The sequence below is a fragment of the Dermacentor silvarum genome, chromosome 6, assembly GCF_013339745.2.
Source record: "Dermacentor silvarum isolate Dsil-2018 chromosome 6, BIME_Dsil_1.4, whole genome shotgun sequence".
Taxonomy (NCBI): Eukaryota; Metazoa; Arthropoda; class Arachnida; order Ixodida; family Ixodidae; genus Dermacentor; species Dermacentor silvarum.
Window position 1 is genome coordinate 27476041 of NC_051159.1, and position 17535 is coordinate 27493575.

General features: G+C 52.0%; 1 protein-coding gene and 1 pseudogene across 1 annotated transcript in view; both read right to left on the bottom strand.

Moving 5' to 3' along the window:
• LOC119455341 (uncharacterized) overlaps window positions 1–17535 on the bottom strand; it is a 75382-nt pseudogene that overhangs the window by 13428 nt on the left and 44419 nt on the right.
• LOC119456590 (proteasome subunit alpha type-2-like) overlaps window positions 16034–17535 on the bottom strand; it is a 40060-nt gene continuing 38558 nt past the window's right edge. The window contains exon 5 of the mRNA XM_049668973.1: window positions 16034–16372. Within this exon, the coding sequence (XP_049524930.1) occupies window positions 16124–16372 (249 nt within the window). The 3' untranslated portion in view covers window positions 16034–16123. The remainder of the gene's footprint in view (window positions 16373–17535) is intronic.

Consider the following 17535-nt stretch of genomic DNA (forward strand, 5'->3'; position numbering starts at 1 on the left):
AAGGGCACTTGCCGCCGCCAGCTAAATTGGCGGGTTTAATCTGGGGCACAAAATGGCGAAAGACCAGCCGACAGAGCACATTTCCCGCAACCCTTGGTGACATGAAATTAATTAACTTCTTTTAATATACTTTGGCCTCGGCAGCCAGAGACAAATGGTGCGTCTGAGCGCCGTACACGGCAAGTCAACGTTTTAGTTAAACAGACTAGTAAGGACAGTCTTCATTACAGCACACATCGAAAAGCACCCTTTATATATCATGTACAACTGGAAGGCAACGACAATGCTTTATGCAGTTCACATTCTTGGCGTGAGATAATCCTACCACGAGCACGCCATCGTGCCTTATAACTTGTTGCTTTACATGTGTCGCACGACGCCCAATAGAACAGTAAGTTTGATGTGTTAAAATAAAAGGAAAAGGCAACTACTATATTAAAGATGTATGCAGGTTTCTTGTGTGCATTGGCGCAAAACTAAATTAAAGAAATTTAGTAGATCACGTGCCAACATGAGTACATCAGAGCGTGACAAAACAAAAAGGCAGAAAGACTGGGGTCCAAAATGGCTACCCGCCAAATTTGGCGGTAAATAGCGGTCAAAATGTTGGTGTTGTCACCACCCTAAAACGGCGTTGCATGTAGGCTCCCTACTGGAGCGTGGATTAGGGCGCCACGTATATAACCCAAACAAAGCCAAATCGCAGATATTTAGCAGCCCAAATATAGCCACATAGCCAACTCGTCCAAGTTGACGCCAAAATTTTTTTCTGTAGCCCAATTTGGCTATATATAGCCAAACCTGGCAACACTGATTAGTCTGTGCGTTGCATAGCGCAGCTTGCAACACCGACACCGTGTTGTAATGCCGACAAAGCGTTCCAGCAGACCCGCTCCGTGAATGCGTCTCTAAACCTCTTCACCTCGCAGAGCACGAGCGTGCGAACGGCCCAGCTGTGGACGAAGACGACGACGCTCGAACGCAATCATGTCATATATAGTTCGCATGAATGCATGTTCTGTAAGCGTGGCTGTACATAATCCTAGTGGTTACGACGCTCGCCTTGGGACCGGGGGTGCGCGGGCTCGAATCCCGTCTCGGCAAGAAAGTTTGTTACAGCGAAGCTGTTAAGGGCTCAGTCTTCGGTGGTCGCTGTACGAATGTAGAAAAAAAAACTCTCATTGGCCGTATGCTGTATGTGCGAGTGAAAGCGAGCGAGGGACGTGCGCTTTCACGGGGAGCGAACGCACGGCGGAGAGTAAACGCCACTTCTTTCGTCGCGCGAAAGGCCGTGGGGGGACGGGAGGGAGGGAGGGGAGGCGACGTTTAGCTGCTGGCACCAAATGCGTATCTTGCGACCGGGCGCAAGGGGAACTGGCGACTCAATCTCCCACGCGAAAGGAGGACAGCGGGAAGGCAGCGCGGGAGGGAGGGGTTGCGGCTTCTGGTCTGCGAGCAACTTGTACTTTACGCGGCGCCAGGAGGTTGCGCGCACCGTTTCTTGAAAGCTAGCCGCAACACGGCTCCTACCCTTGTATGCGCTGTGCTTTCGCCGCTCAGTTTCCGTTGAAGCGATAGACCGCATGGACCTTCGCCCGCTGCTGCTGGCGCGCTTGCTCACGCCAGCGTTTTGACAGCGGTTGTGTGCGGCGACACAAACAACGCGCATAACTATTGTCGACGGCGGCGGCGTTTTGCCCGCGTTCGCACCGAACGCGTGCGGCGTTGGTGATGTGTTTATGAAGAACGTACCAACCTTTGCCGTACACTCTATATGGCGGTGTACCGTAGCGACCATAAGGCCATGGTCCCTGTGGTCACTAAATACATTGTGAGCTTCAGCTCTAAACATAGCTTTACTCAGAGACGAGGTCAAGCAACCTTGAGAGTCGTTGGACGTTTTGCGAGAGAAGAGCGGGGAGCCGGAGTTTTTTCAGCCTCAGACAATGAACGCAGTTTGTAATTTCGCCAATTAAACGTTTTTCAACCTTTCTGCCCGCTTCCTCCGCTCACACATGGCGCAGTCGACATCCGCAACCTGCCACAGCCACTTCGCCCGCCAAGTAAGCCGCCGTGCCCTCGACTGAGCGCTGTTGAACGCCAAACCATTCCTAAGCCTACCCAGCCCGGCGTGTCAACAACGATGTCGTTCATCAACTGGCGTGTTGCCACCGCAGAAGACCTCGCCACGTTGAATGCACAATTGATTAAAACTGAGCTGCAACGCCAAAACCTCTCCACAACCGGCAACAAGGAGGAACTAATCGACCGACTTTTGGTTGATACCGCCAAAGACCCACCGCCAAACCACGAACCCGCGCCATGCGTGCCCGAAATTTCAACGTCGTTCCCGACCATGCCAGTGCCTACGACATCATTCCCAGCCATGCCAGCCTTCACGTCAGACCCAGCAGAGAACATGCAGCGCATGGCAGCTTTTCTTCACCAAAACATGGCCATTATGATGGCCACGATAGCAAGTCACGCGAACCCAGTGCACGTGACAACGCTACCAGACCTCTCAGCTTCGCTGCCTACCTTCAACGGAAGTGGCACCCCTACTTTCAAGCACTGGATCGAAGAGCTCGAGCGCATTCAACGACTTGCACGATGGGAAGACCCAACTCTCCTCGCCATTGCACAAGGAAAGCTACGTGGAGTCGCAGCAGACTGGCACGCCTCAACAGGGCGACAGCTTACCACATGGACCATCTGGAAGGCCGGACTCCAAGAACTATTCGGCGAGCAACTTTCCATGATACAGTGGCAACAGGTCACAGCCCTCACACAAAAAGCCGGAGAGAGCCTGCAGCAGTACACCTTTGCAAAGCTCAAGACCATGTCACGTTGTCCAGTTCCCATTACTGACAAGGAACGCATCGAATACCTCGTTCAAGGCATTCGTGACGACCAGGTAGCCACATCCATCGCTGTTCAGCGACCCCGTACCGTGGACGACTTCCTCAGCATTGTATCCGAAGTGGATAGAGCAGTGGACTACGCCCGCCTGATCCGATCTCCACAGCCAGCAGAGCAATTCGCAAGACAGCCGGGACGCCCCCAGCTTCAGAGTGCTACTCCCAGAACTGACAGTACTGTGAACTCCTCACAGACTGCTCGACCATCTACGTTCCAGCACACCACACGCATGACACTGCCTCCTCGTATTAACAGCCTACCACCTGCGGACCAAGAGTCGAGGTATGAAGCCATTTCAGCTAAGTATGGTGCCCCAGCATACAGAAAAGGACAAGACTTGAAAGATGCGGTGTGCTACAATTGTCAAGAGAAGGGTCACCTAGCAAGTAAATGTACTACACCAAAGCAACCTTCGGGTGACAACAAGCCGACAGTCCCCAAAGCACCAACAGCCTGTGTTGGCCGTGTCGATGACACCTTGTATGGATCCAAGTTCAGATGTGCCGTCGCTACTGCTCACGTCAAAGGACTGGGAGAGATCAGTGCTTTCCCAGACAGCGGTTCAAACGTCACCATTCTTGCAGCAAGCTTAGCATCAAACCTCAACATCGAACCGTGGACCAAGCCACCTTTGCTTGTCGTCGGCGAAAGCTCCGTCATGCCGGAAGGATCTGTCTTTTTGAGGATCACTATTGGGCCTCTATCCGCAGTTGTCGAAGCAGCCATCCTTGAACGGAACGCCCTTCCCCTCATTCTGGGAGAGGATTGGTTTTACGCAGCTCAAGCTGAACTCCACTTCAAACCTCCGAAGCTGCCTGTGATCTGCCAGCCATCTACCAACGTTGTCGTGCAGTGCAAAGAGAAACTATTGCCAAGAATGTCAAATGCAGTAATTTTGACAACATCTGCATTGTCACGTTTTGATCCCTCGCAGCCCACGGCAGAGCCACTTCAATTCGAGTACGAGCCAGACGAGAATGAACCCTTATGGAGCCAGCTCAACAAGGCGGCCCTAGTTCAACTGGAAACAACATGCCCCACAAGCCCACTCCAGACAAGCTCTTCCAGCCCATTGCCTTCAGACCCACTTGCTAACGTCCCTGACGATCCCCTGAATGACAACTGCCTTGGAGCTCAGCTCAATCACGAAGAACAAGCAGCCGTAAAGCGAATTGTACAACGTCAAAGCCCATAACCCCCCCCCCCCCCCCTGGCTACGCCCCTGCGGGTGACGTAGCACGATTCTGCCGCCGTCGCAACATCCGTTTCCCCGACAGTGGGGGCGCCTCCAGCTACAAGCCTGCTCGACTTCCGCGTCATGACTTCTCTAATCTTCCTCGGGACTCGTCTTGTAGTCGCTCGTCTTCCTTCGATTCTCGCCGGTCGCCCTCCCCACGTCGCCGATTCATTTCCCCCATGGTTCGTCGACTCAGACCAGCCCGTGAGGAAAACACAGTCGCAGTTCCCGAGGCAAGAACTGCGTTTACAACGAACATTTCAAGGCCTCATTTTTCTCCTGCGAACGAAATTGAACTGTCCGTAGATGGCGTGACCGTACACGCTTTTATTGACACTGGAGCCGCCATTTCTATTATTAGTGAATAGCTTTGCCGCAATTTGAACAAAGCGAACACTCCACTTACCTATCTATAGCTGCGCACGGTAACCTCGCATTGCATTCAGCCTTCAGCATCATACACAGCCCAGGTCGCCATTCAAAGCGTTATGTTGTCGAATTTGTCGTCCTATCCCGTTCCTCGCACGACGTCATTCTTGGATGGAATTTAATATCTGTAAATCAAGCTATTACCGACTGCGCTCGTGCCAAACTTACGTTATCAGTGCCGTGCTTTGATCCTCATCACCATTCTACTAAAGTTGTTGCTGGCTTTAACATCGACATCGCACCTTTCTCAGCCGCTCTGGTCCGTGTTGTGTGACTCTGTCGCAGACTCATCGGTTTTGTTTACGCCGTCTGCCACTTGTGTGAGCCGTCGGAAATTTCTCCTTCCGTTTGCTGTCACTTTTTGCAGTGGTTCTGCTGCCCTTAATTTACGTGTGCAATCCCTCAGCTTGCTCTTCATCCATACTGCGCGGTGACTGCCTGGGGAGCTCTGAATCTTTCGATTGCGTTCTCCCCGCTACCTTGTTTGACGATACGGCATCACTTCCGATCTGTGCCGTCTCTCCTCCCGCCGCGACCGATGCCCCTGTGGACGTCTTCGCTCATGCCGTCGACTCCGAACTCGCAACTGTCCAGCAAACAGAAATTATCAAGCTCCTCCAGCGTTTCCGGACCTCATTCGACATTGGCCAACCGTCCTTGGGCCGAGCATCAGCCGTCGTTCACCGTACTGACACCCAGGGGCGTAGGCAAGGGGGGGGGGGGGGATTATAACCCCCCCCCCCCCCACTTGTTCTCGTCGCTTCGCGCTGACATAATTCAAGAAACCGGTGCTACTATCACAATTTCATTCCTGGGTGCTTCCGTTTGGGTTGATAATTTACAGCGAATCATGTCTGCATATGGAAAAAACTGTCACTGTGTTTGTCAAGGCTTTGACACTCTGTGAGGTTTTGAGCGAGAATGTGGCGGCCGCATTGCGGCGGCCGCATTCTGAAGCAACAAATGCGGCAGCCGCATTTTAGATGGAGAGAATGCTCGAGGCCCGTTTACTTAGATTTAGGTGCACGTTAAAGACCCCAGGTGGTCGAAATTTCCGGTATACATTTCCGCCGCTTCCCTTCAGGTGCCGGTTAGGCCGCGCTCGCGCAGGATCTTTCACACCGGCGACTTGAGGAGGTCGCGCGACCATTTGCGACTCGCAAAAAGCGACCGAAGGCTACTGATGTTCACACCGACAAGCCCGGCTGAGCGCGACCCGCAAGTCGCAATCCCGGAGATAATCGTTCTCAGCGAGAACTCTAGGGAATCTACGCAGTTCGCGCGCACTTCGCTGGCACTGTGTAAATTGGTTTCGCGTTCCGGCAACAGCCATGGATTTTGATTCGAGCGATGGCTGGATTTTGATTCGAGCGAACAGGAAGACGTCGTCCCTGTGCTGATGTGCTCTGCCATGGTGTCAGCTGTGGCAGCGGGGAAGCCTCCGAAAAAACGCGACGTTGGTGGGTGTGCCCGTGCCTTCGCTTGCGTGAAGTGGCCGGCCACGCAAACCGCCTCCTGCCCGAACTTTGTGCGCATGACGAGTATTATCGAGATAGATAGATAAATAACTTTATTAAAGACCGAGGGAGGAGAGCCGGGTTTTACCCCGACCCCCCTGCGGACCGCTCCCACGTTGGGACAGGCAGGGAGTACCTGGCCGCGGCATCGTGGGCCCCTTGGATTGCCCGAAGCTGACGGTGACGATCCGTGCTTTTGATGGCGGAATAAAAGCCTTCTCTTGAGTTCATTTTTGCCTTGAGTTCCTTGGGTATGTGAGGGCAGTCCCACATCATGTGTTCAAATGTACACACACACCCACAGTCCGGGCAGTCAGGAGATATATCCATATATACCGAAACGCTAGCTGGACAGGGGTAAACCCCTGTCTGTAGCAGTCTGAGCGTAATTTCTTGTCCCCTGGTGAGATGCGAATGGGGTGGAGGAAAGACCCTACGGCCCAAGCGATAATGTGAAGTGACTTCGTTGAATGTCGCTAGAATGTCCCGCGACCCTCGATCAGCCGCATCCCCATCCAGAGGCTTGGCCCCGGGCGGGGCGGAGCGGTCCAACGACCCAGGGCCGTGAAGCCCCGCGCGGAAGGCAAGTCCTCGCGCCCGGGCGTGGGCCAATTCGTTGGAGTTGGTGATGCCGCCGATCGTGGAGCCCATATGGGCCGGGAACCAAATAATCTCGTGTGGAGTGACGTTCCTATCTCTGAGAATCCTAGCAACAAGCGGGGAGACCCTCCCAGAAGCAAAGGCTCTAACCGCCGAACGTGAATCCGAATAGATATGATAACGGGTGGAGTCCAAAAGTCCTAGTGCGATGGATACTTGCTCAGCTATTGCCGGGGAAGCTGCCTCGACAGAGCATGCCGACATTAATGTACCTCGCTCAGAGACCGCAACGGCCACATAACGATCCTATCTGTGCGCGCTGCGTCCGTGAAGGTCGACGATCCCGAGTTTAATTGTACTTGCTCCAAGATTTTCTTGGCTCTAGCCCTACGCCTTGCGATGTTAAATTGAGGGTGCATATTCCTAGGAATAGGTTTAACCACGAGCACCTGTCCAATGGCGGAGTCAAGAGAGGTCATCCGCTCCTCCTGTAGTATTGTAGGAATTCCGGCACGCGCCAAAATCTCCCGACCCGCCCGAGTGACCGACAGGCGAGAGATCTGCGCAGTACGTTGAGCCTCTATAATTTCATCCAGCGTGTTGTGAATTCCTAATGCTAACAGCCCCTCCGTGATAGTTCTGATTGGAAGGCCGAGCGCCCTTTTAACCGTTTTACGGATCAGTACATTCAGCTTTTCCCTTTCAGCAGCGAGCCAATTATGTAAAGACGCAACATAATGAACATGGCTCATGAGGAAGGCATGAAAGAGGCGAAGAAGATTGCCCTCCCTCATGCCTCCTCTCCTGTTAGAAACTCTGATAATGAGGCGAAGCGTAGCAGCAGTATGTTGCTCTAATCTACGTAGAGTTTCTGTGTTATGTCCGTTCGCTGAGATGAGCATACCCAATATTAGGTAACCTTGGGAATCGTATCCCCACTAGCAGTCAATAATGTGACATCCACCTCCTCCGGGGGGACCCAGTCCTTGGGTCGCCGTCCCTTTCTGGTGGGCTTGTATATTAATAGCTCCGATTTACTACTTGAAAGCTTTAATGACATACGACTGATGTTCCTTTCGACCGTGTTGACCGCCTCCTGCAATCTGTCCTCAAGGTGGCCTACGGCACCACCGCGCACCCAAACCGTGATGTCATCCGCGTAGAGCGCACTTTCCAATCCCTCGAGTTCGTCCAGTTCCCGAGCAAGGCGAGCCATGCCAATATTGAAAAGAAGCGGGGAGACGACTGCCCCCTGAGGGGTTCCATGCGAACCTAATTCGTAGCTTTCCGACTTCAGCTCCCCCAACCTAAGAGTGGCTGTTCGCTCACTGAGAAAAGCCGCAGCAAAATGATAAAACCGCGCACCCAGGTTCATGTCGTTTATGGATTGCAATATGTGGGTATGCGATATGTGGTCAAATGCCTTAGCCAGATCGAGAGCAAGTATAGCCCTGGCATCGCGAGTGCTATCGTCAAAGATGCGAGATTTAAGCAGAAGCATCGCATCCTGCGTTGAGAGATGCGGACGGAAACCCACCATATTCGGAGGGAGGAGACCCTCGTCTTCGATAAACGCAGATAATCTGTTATTGACAACGTGCTCATACACCTTTCCAACACAGGATGTAAGTGAGATGGGGCGGAGGCTGTCAAGGCTGGGCTTTTTGCCCGGCTTAGGGATGAGGACCACCTCCGCATGTCTCCATTCCTCGGGGAAAGTGCCATTGGCCCAGTGGTGGTCAAAAAGGTCGGTGAGAAAGTCAATCGAAGCGTCATCAAGGTTCTCAGTGTAGTGTTAGTTATCTGGTCAGTCCCGGGTGCCGACCTGCCATTGAGATCCATTAGCGCCATTCGAACTTCAGCTGTGGTAATATTCTCATCAAGCTTGGATTGCGTCCGCCCGTTATAGAGGAGGGGCCGCGAAGGGGGGGCATCCACTCCTCTAAGCGGCAAATATTTGCCTGCAAGCATGTTGCAAACTTCTTTTTCTGAGCTGTCTCTGAGAGCCGCGCTGACTATACGGTCAACCACCCTGTGCTGACTACTTTTGCTTTTTTCGGGTCCCATCAGATGTTTAAGTAAGTTCCATTTTCCCCCAACACGCATTTGCCCATCTACCATGTTGCACGTCTCCTCCCATCGCGCTCTCTCGAGCTGCACGGAGTAAGTCTCGATCTCCCTGTTAATTTCAGCGACCCTTCGCCTTAACCGCCTATTGAGCTTGTTCTGTTTCCAGCGCTCCTTAAGGCCATTTCTGGCCTCAAAGAGGTGGGCAAGTTTGCTATCCATGCTCCCGATCTCTGGCGGCGTCTCTACGACCTTTGTGGCCCTCTTAACGTCCCTGGATAAGTTTTGTTTCCAATCCGAAAAATTCTCCCAGCAGTCTTTACGAATATCGCGGAAAAGATCCCAGTCTATCATAGTGTGTTTCCTGCTGCCAGCGACAGTTGCCAAGAGCGTAGTTTCGAGTATATAATGGTCACTACCTAAGTCTTCATATAAATTAATCCACTCGCAGTGATCCTGAAAATTTGTAAAAGTTAAATCAGGTGTGGTGTCCCTACAAACTGAGTTGCCAGTTCGCGACGGATAACGGGGATCAGTCTAGAGCACTGCACGGGCTCGGGCTTACCCGAAAGCCCGGGCCCGGCCCGGCCGGTGGGCCGGGCCGGGCCGGGTAGAGGAGTTTTTTCACGGGCTCGGGCCGGGCTCGGGTACGGCGTGTGCTTTTTGACCCGGGCCCGGGCCGGGCTCGGGTTTTTTGACGCGGGCCCGGGCCGGGCTCGGGCTTTCTGCGAGTTATTCTCGGGCTTCTCAACTCTGAAAAACATGTATTTTTTGGTCTCGGGCCGGGTTCGGGCCGGTTTCGAGTCGGGCTCGGGCCGGGCTCGGGCTTAGGGCAAAGGGGTGGCGGGCCGGGCCGGGCGGGTAACGTAGATTATTTCCGGGCCCGGGCCGGGCCCGGGTCTTGCCATAAAAGTTTTGATTGCCATAAAAGTTTTGATCGCCCAATGTAAAAACGGGCCCGGGCCGGGCCCGGGCCGCAGAAATCGGCCCGTGCAGTGCTCTAGATCAGTCAACATAACCATGCCTAAGTCGTGCGTGCTCTTGTAAAGTGAGTCACCCTTCCTTGTAGTTTTTGGATACCCCCACGCAGTGTGTGGCGCGTTGAAATCGCCACACACCAAAAGTGGAATGCCACCGTGGTTCGCAAGCCTCACAGCCTTTGAAATAAGTGCGTAAAAACGGTCCTGCGAACGTTTTGGGGAACTGTAAACATGTAAAATTAGCAACCCCTTGAGCAGTCGCCTCCCCGCGAGAAGTTCAATGCACTGATATTCCGATTTAAATCGCTTGTCGAGATCGTGATGTACAAGAGCCGAAATTTGCTTTGAAACGCATACCGCTATCCCCCTGCCGTCATCCTGTCTGTGGCAGTAAGTCTCATACCCAGACAGGGTAATCCCCTCTAGGAGAGTCTCCTGCAGCAAGAGGACATGCGGCTTGTCTTCTCTAGCTCTAATAAACTGGCACAACGCCGCCTTTTTTCTTTGAAACCCCCAGCAGTTCCACTGCCACACGCGGAGTGCCGGGTGCTGCTTATTTCGCCCCGCCATTTTTACTGCCAGATTTTGAGTTTCCGTCTGCCCCAACCATAGGCTGTGGCGAAGGAAGAAGCGACGTCCGGCCTTCCTCATTTGGTGTAATAACTCGGACCTCATCGGCCCTAGCCTCCAATGTTCTAAGTCACTTACCGTGATCAGCGCTATGCTTCTTGAGCTCGCCTACATCTACTCGAAGCTGTTGGAGTATGCTCGTGATCTCAATTAGCGACTTTTCCATGGTCTCTCGAAACGATTCGAAACCATCCTTGTCTGAAACCGCTACATCACCCACCGCTTTGCGTTTACGACCTACCGGTCCTTCCGAAGTCTCCATAGCAACAGGAGCCGGCGTATTAGTTGCCTCCATAGCTTTCCTGAGCGTTCCGATCTCCTCTTTAAGTGCCATTACCATCTCTTTTAGAAGAGAATTCTCCTCTCTGATCTGTTTAAGTTCCTCACTGCCCGGCTGCCCTGTAGGACTACCCCCACTTACCTGCGGTGCTTTCACGTCACCAGCCTTCTGCGCCCATGTTGCTTGCGGCGGGAGATGACCAGGTCCTGAGGTGGATCGTGACCCAGGACCAGCCGACTCCGAGCGAGGAGTAGCGCCCTGGCTCCGCCGTTGGTCTCCCCGCTCCTCGATGGCAGGAAAATCTTGAAATCTCCCGGGAGGTTGTCGTTCCCGTCTTGACTCTTCAATCCGTTCTCTTCGTCGCTGTCGCACGAGGAAAGGAGTCTGATAACGCTGTGTACAAGTTCGATCCCCCGTCGGGTGACCCTTTCCGCATAGCTTGCACTTCGCTTTACACTCGTGTGAGTCTGTGGGATTTTCCACCCCGCATCCACGACAGATTTTCTTCTCCGGCGTCGGACATACATCGGCTCGATGACCTACTTTTGAGCATATGTAGCACACATCCACCTGTCGCCTATACAGGTAGCACTTCAGAAGAACACGTCCAAACTTGATGTAATTCGGAACTTCACAGCCTTCAAAGACGATGACCACGGTGCCAGAGTCCTTTATGCGCTTGGCTTACATGGCTGTCGGATTCGTAGAATGCACTATCATAGTGTTGAGTTCCTTCTCGGTGATTTCCCGGTCGCGTATTTCTATTTGCGCCCCCGTACAGCGCTCGACCGCTGGCGCCACGCTGCGCCGCTCGCGCGTACCGCGTTTTTAGGTGGTTGCTTTCGCCGAGGGCGCTCGAACGCAATCATATGGTTCGCATGCTTGCTGACCTTGGAAGTGTGACTGTATGGCTGAGTGGTTCGAAATGGAAAAAGTGAAAAAGTGTGTACCCGATTGGGTGCCCCGTATGGAAGGCTTGTTACACATGAAACAGTTCTAAAATTATGATTTTGTCACTACGTGGTTGACTGTTGTATCAATGCAATAAAAAAAAAAAAAGACTGTATGGCTGAGTGGTTACGGCGCTCGCATCGGGATCATGCGTACGCGGGTTCGATTCCCGCCGTGGCTCGTTTTTTTTTATCTTTTTTTCTATCACGCTTTTCCTTTTGTTTTCCTGTCTGTTTGCCAGCGCGGGCGTTTGAACCCCGGCGCCACGGCGGAAGCCGTGGTGCCGGGCGCCGACGCGAAGCGGCGGTCGTTGGGGTGTTGCGGAGCGCAGCGTAGCAACACCCCAAATAAAAAAATACTGCTCCAGTCAGGTAGACTGCTCCCTCCCTGATAGTGAGATTATATTTGGATCATCAAAACAGTGATGCGTTTATTTAGGAATACCACCGATCCCCTAACAGCAGGCTAGTCAGCCCCAACCCAGCGTGTTCTCCGTTTCAACGCCTCCTCCGTTCCAACGGCGGCGGCTAGAAACATGGTACGCGCGAGCGGCGCAGCGCGGCGCCAGCGGTCGAGCGCTGTACGGGGGCTGAAATAGAAATACGCTTCCCGGTCCACGTTCCGAATGACACCCTTGCAGTAGCCGTCACCCGCGGAGTAGTAGGCGTTCACGTTGTACACTTTCTCTCCAACCTTGATTTGCTTGATGCACACGTAATTCTGCGCGTGCTTCTCCAGCGGCGTACTAACCACGACGATATTTCCCCCGCAGCGTCGTAAGTGATCTTCGCAGCGGCCATGATTGCCTCAGCAACCTTGCAATGCCCTGCTTATCTGAGATCCAAACCATCCCGCGGTCGTATGACGATCCGTCGGTGATCTTCCAGTAAGTCGGGCATGCGAGAGTACGCAATAACCCGCTTTTTCAGCGTCGAACGGCTGCGTTGGGAAGGCGCGCCAAAACATCCACCATATCTTCTAGAACCAGCGTCGGGTTCGCGTCCGGCGGTTCCTTGCTTTGAGGACTTGCCGCGCACGAAATTCCAGCCCGCATCATTGAATTCCTCTTCTTCGATCGTTTCGCCTTCCACTTCGACAGGCATCTCCTCAGTAAAGCGGCGATCAAGCGCCCTACTCGTCGCTAGGCCTAACTGCCGGCGGCGACGCCGCTAAGCTCAGCGGCCTCTCCTGTGGCGTTCCGATCAGAAAACAGTCGAAAAATGGCAAATACGCACCCAAAGTCCAGAAATTGGGTATCCACGAACGTAAAACCACCTTGTGCACAAATCCAGAGCAGAAACCTGGGTTGAAAACCCCATAAAAGATCGAAAACAGCAAAAACAAGACGGAGCCGGTGCGGAGACGTCCGCACTGGTCGGCGCCACCGCGCGTTCCCAGTATTATCGAGAGCAAGTTGCAATTTCTAGTTCGCCTTGCGTGGGAATATTCGGTGCATAATATTAAAGCGAAGCTGTTCACCTTTGGGTGGCGTGCTCAACCAACGAACGGCAGCTGGAAAAAAGGGTTTGTGTTGTGCTTTCTTTTCCTGCTGTTTAGCTTCCAGCGAATGTGACCGCGTACATTCGACACGTTGCTGCAACTGCTGCGTCCCAGCATTCCAAGACAAGACACCAATTACTGGTCTCTAGTCTGCATATGGTGGCGCGGACATTGCATTTGGCGTGGACGACGCCGGTAAAAACGCATATCACTTTCGGCGCGGCGCTGATTGGTTGAGCAACTTTGCGACAACGGTCGCGCGACTGAAAAATCGAGCAGCGAGCGAATAGCCCAAAATCGTCGCTTTTCTCGAAATGGGACCGTTTAGGCCCACTCGCTCACTGCTCGATTTTTCAGTCGCGCGACCGCAGTCGCAGAACAGCTGAACCAATTCGATGCGAAGGAACACGACATCCGTATACGCTGACGCTTGATTTACGTGGCGAAGACATTTCAAGCAGACGTGAACGGCATATCGCGAGACATTTCGGTTCAGCGACTCGTCGGTCGCATTTGTCAGTGTGAACATCGTTGGTCCTGAGTATATATAGCTTTCTGGTCGCCAGTCGCAATCGGTCGCGCGACCTCGCCTACTCGCAAGTGTGAATGGGCCCTTAGGGGCCCATTCACCCTTAGGGGCCCATTAACACTTGCGACTGGCGACCAGAGAGCTACCGATTGCGACTGGCGACCAGAAAGCTACTCAGGACGAACGATGTTCACACTTACAAATGCGACCGACGAGTCGCTAAACCAAAATGTCTCACGATACGCCGTTCACGTCTGCGTCAGCGTATACGGACGTCCTGTTCCTTCGCATCTGATTGGTTCAGCTGTTCTGCGACTGCGGTCGCGCGATTTTGCAGTCGCACAACAGCTGAACCAATCAGATGCAAAGGAACAGGACTTCCGTGTACGCTGACGCTTATTTTACGCGGCGATGACATTTCAAGCAGACGTGAACGGCATATCGTGAGACATTTCGGTTTAGCGACTCGTCGGTCGCATTTTTCAGGGTGAACATCGTTCGTCTTGAGCAGCTTTTTTGGTCGCCAGTCGCAATCGGTCGCGTGACCTCGCCTAATCACAAGTGTGAATGGCCCCTTAGTCTGCGCGCGAAACGTCTCTTGTTTGCGATTGCGCCCCTATGGAAGGCTGGTAGTTACTGTTGTGTTGTTGAATCCCAAACCAGCAATTACGGAAGGTTGGTAGTTGCTGTTATGTTGTGGAATCGCAAACCAGCAATGTACACACGAAGGAGTTGATGCCAGCAGTGAAATCCCACCGACTCGCAACAGAATGCACGAAACAGACAGCCGACAAGCATGGATTACTGCTGTGCGCAGTACAGCGTAAGTAAACTCTTGTTGCAGGCGCTCACAGTTTTCGTCGGAGTTCACGCGTCCTGAGAAATTGATTATGTGCACTATGCCCTGAACAAGACCGGAGTTCATTCCTGCATCACTAGTACACCAATCAGTCGAGATTCTGTGAGGTACAAGGCCGCTTCCTGTTTGCACCATCGTAAGTGAAGTAGAAATGAGTTGCACGCACTACTTAAAATGCGTACACATGCCATATCTATTATGCTGTGGGGTGAAATATTCTGTACAATTCTCAATCTGTTGACGTAAAGGAAAATGACGGCTGCACGCTCGCACACAGCGGAAGACACAGCGGCCCATGCACTTGCCGCAGGAAATGCAACCCTCTCGTATGAGGGAGCAGGGCGATGAAAGCTTCGAAAAAAAAAAAAAGCATTGCGGGTATTTAAGTTTTCTAGCGCAAAGACGCAGCGAACAAGCTATTGCTATGCGAGTAGGTATAGCCTGGTCACACGTGCATTTTCACGTGTATAGCCGTCCTTGACTTGTGAAACGCACTTCGCTCCGACGAGAACGACGCCATCTACGCTTAACGGAGATTAACAATTAGTGATGTCTTCTCCGATCGGGCGGGTCGTCTCAACGATGCGTTTTCGAAGACTGGTCCATTCAGTGGTGCGATGAGCGGCCATTGCTCCAAACGCCCACTGTACCTGTCGTACTTACTGTATTTTAGTGAGAGAGTGAACTTTTGCTTACTTTACTTTTTACTTAATTTCTTCACAAGCACACGCACACGTGAGGGGGGGATGTATAGAGTCTAAACTACCGATATTTATTATCGATCACGTCACGTAGAGGCAAGCAGACGCTTGCCCCCCCCCCCCCGTCGGGTACTGGCTCGCTGGTCTGGTTGTGGGTGCCGTCTACTTCACCGGGCCTTTCCTCCAAGCTGCATTCCAAGCACCACGGTCCCTATCGGGTACTGCAACAAACATCCGCGGTCAACTACCTGATAGAGACGATGGACGAGTCTTCTGACCAGCGTCGTCGCGGCCAGCAAATAGTCCACGTCTCCCGCCTCAAGCAGTGCCATGACCCCTGTGTTCTCCTGCCCATAGGTCGCCAGGATGGCTCCTCTTTCAGTGGGGAGTGATTGTACTGAAGGCACTGGCCACGGTGCTGGTGAAAGAAGAAGACAAGCAACGCTTGCTCGCCCGCTTCGCCATAGCTGCCATTGACTTGTTTCGTTCTACCGCTAAAACGCTATATTGAGTGCTGCTAGGCAAACACCCCCATTGCAATAGATATAGTTTGATATATCGGGGATCGACTGTACGTATAAGTTTCGCATTTGCCCTGAAGTGTAACTGTAAACGGTATAACATGCATATATCAATGCATATAAGCGCTATTTCTTCTTTTAGCAGGACTTCGTGCAAATTTCATATTGCTTTAAGATGAGAAAATATATCAATATCCGATTCGATATTTGGTGGTTGTATTTCTCGAATATTCGTAGTCAATTCGATTCGGAGATTTCCCTATTCAAACATCCCTACTTGCTGACACAAAAAACACGAGGGACTATTGACGAGTGCCCATGTCACATTGCTCATTTTATGTTTTCCTTACACAGACAAAAAAAAAAAAACCAAAGTGAAAGGCACAGCACTGGTCCACAGCAGCTAGACAATGTTGGCCAGGTAGTCCCTGACGTCTTTAGGTGACAGGCGACGGAAGCCAGTGGCATCGCAAAGCCCGACTTCAATGTTGTCAGCCGTCATTTGGCCTTCAAAACCCTCCTTGAGGGTCAGTATGGCTGTGTGCACAGCATCCTCGAGCTCCAGCTCCTCACTGTAGCGCTTCTCCAGGAATGCCTTGCCGCTCATCTGGTTCTTGCCCATGGCAGTGGCCTTCCATGGGAAGTAGGCACCCTGCACAGACACACGAACCTAAGCTGCTGCTTGCACCACGTTTCTCAAAAGATCGATACAGCCGAGGAACCCTCCAAGGATGAGAAACAGACTTGCGAGTAAGCAGAAAAGCCTCTCGCAGTGATAACCCACATTTTAACGCGCTCATTGTTACAGCCTTGGAGCATTATCGCACAAACTGCTGACGTCATACATAGAGGGTGTATATTATTATAAATGCAAACTCGAGTTTCTACATGACAATATGTGAATACATATAGTATGGCGGGTTTAAAAAGAAAAAAAGTAAACCAAATTACCCCAGCCAGTGCTACTAGGTATAACAAACTTAGTATGTGAATACAGTGGAACCGCGGTTATAATGATACCAGTTATAAGTATATAACGGATACAACAGTGAGCAGCCGCGTGCGTGCTGCACCCGCCTGCATGCCACAGCCACATTGCCAGCCTTGTCGCGTTGACTGTGGCCACCGTGACCCAGAGAAAGCTGAAGCCAGTTGCACGGTTGAAGGTGGCTGTGCCTTCAGCTTTCCCTGCATGTTCGGTCATCTCCGGTGCGCCCCACCATCGCAGTGGCGTTTGGTTTCTCCAATTGATTGTCTTGCCGCAGAAACGGAAAATGTCCTATCAACCCACAAACCATCAGCAATGCACGACGTCAGTGCCAGTGAAAAAGAAACGTATGGTTCTACCATTGGAGACGAAGAGGAACATTGTGAAGCACCATAAAATCTGTCAAAAGTGCACGACTTCGTGAAAAAGTACAGACTTTCTGAACTGACTGTTCATTTATCATCGGCAAGGGTCTTACGTCCGTTGCATAATGATCGGTTTTTATAGACAGCTTTGCCACATTACACAGTTCCCTCTTACCGCTCTTGGTAAGCTTCAGTGCCGTCTTACCAGCAAATTTGCTTCACAATAAACTGTGTATGTTTTGCCGCAAAAGAATGCTGTATTGTGGTAAAGCTGAATAAAAGGAACCGACCATTATGCAACAGATATAAGACCCTTGCCCTTACTCTGTTTTGAGTTTTGTGTCCTGTTTTTCTTCTTTCTTGTGCAACCTGGTTATAACAATAGTCGGTTATAACAATGGAATTATCTTGGCACATAAATATTGTTATAAGTGAGTTCGACAGTAATAGCGCTTCGAAAGT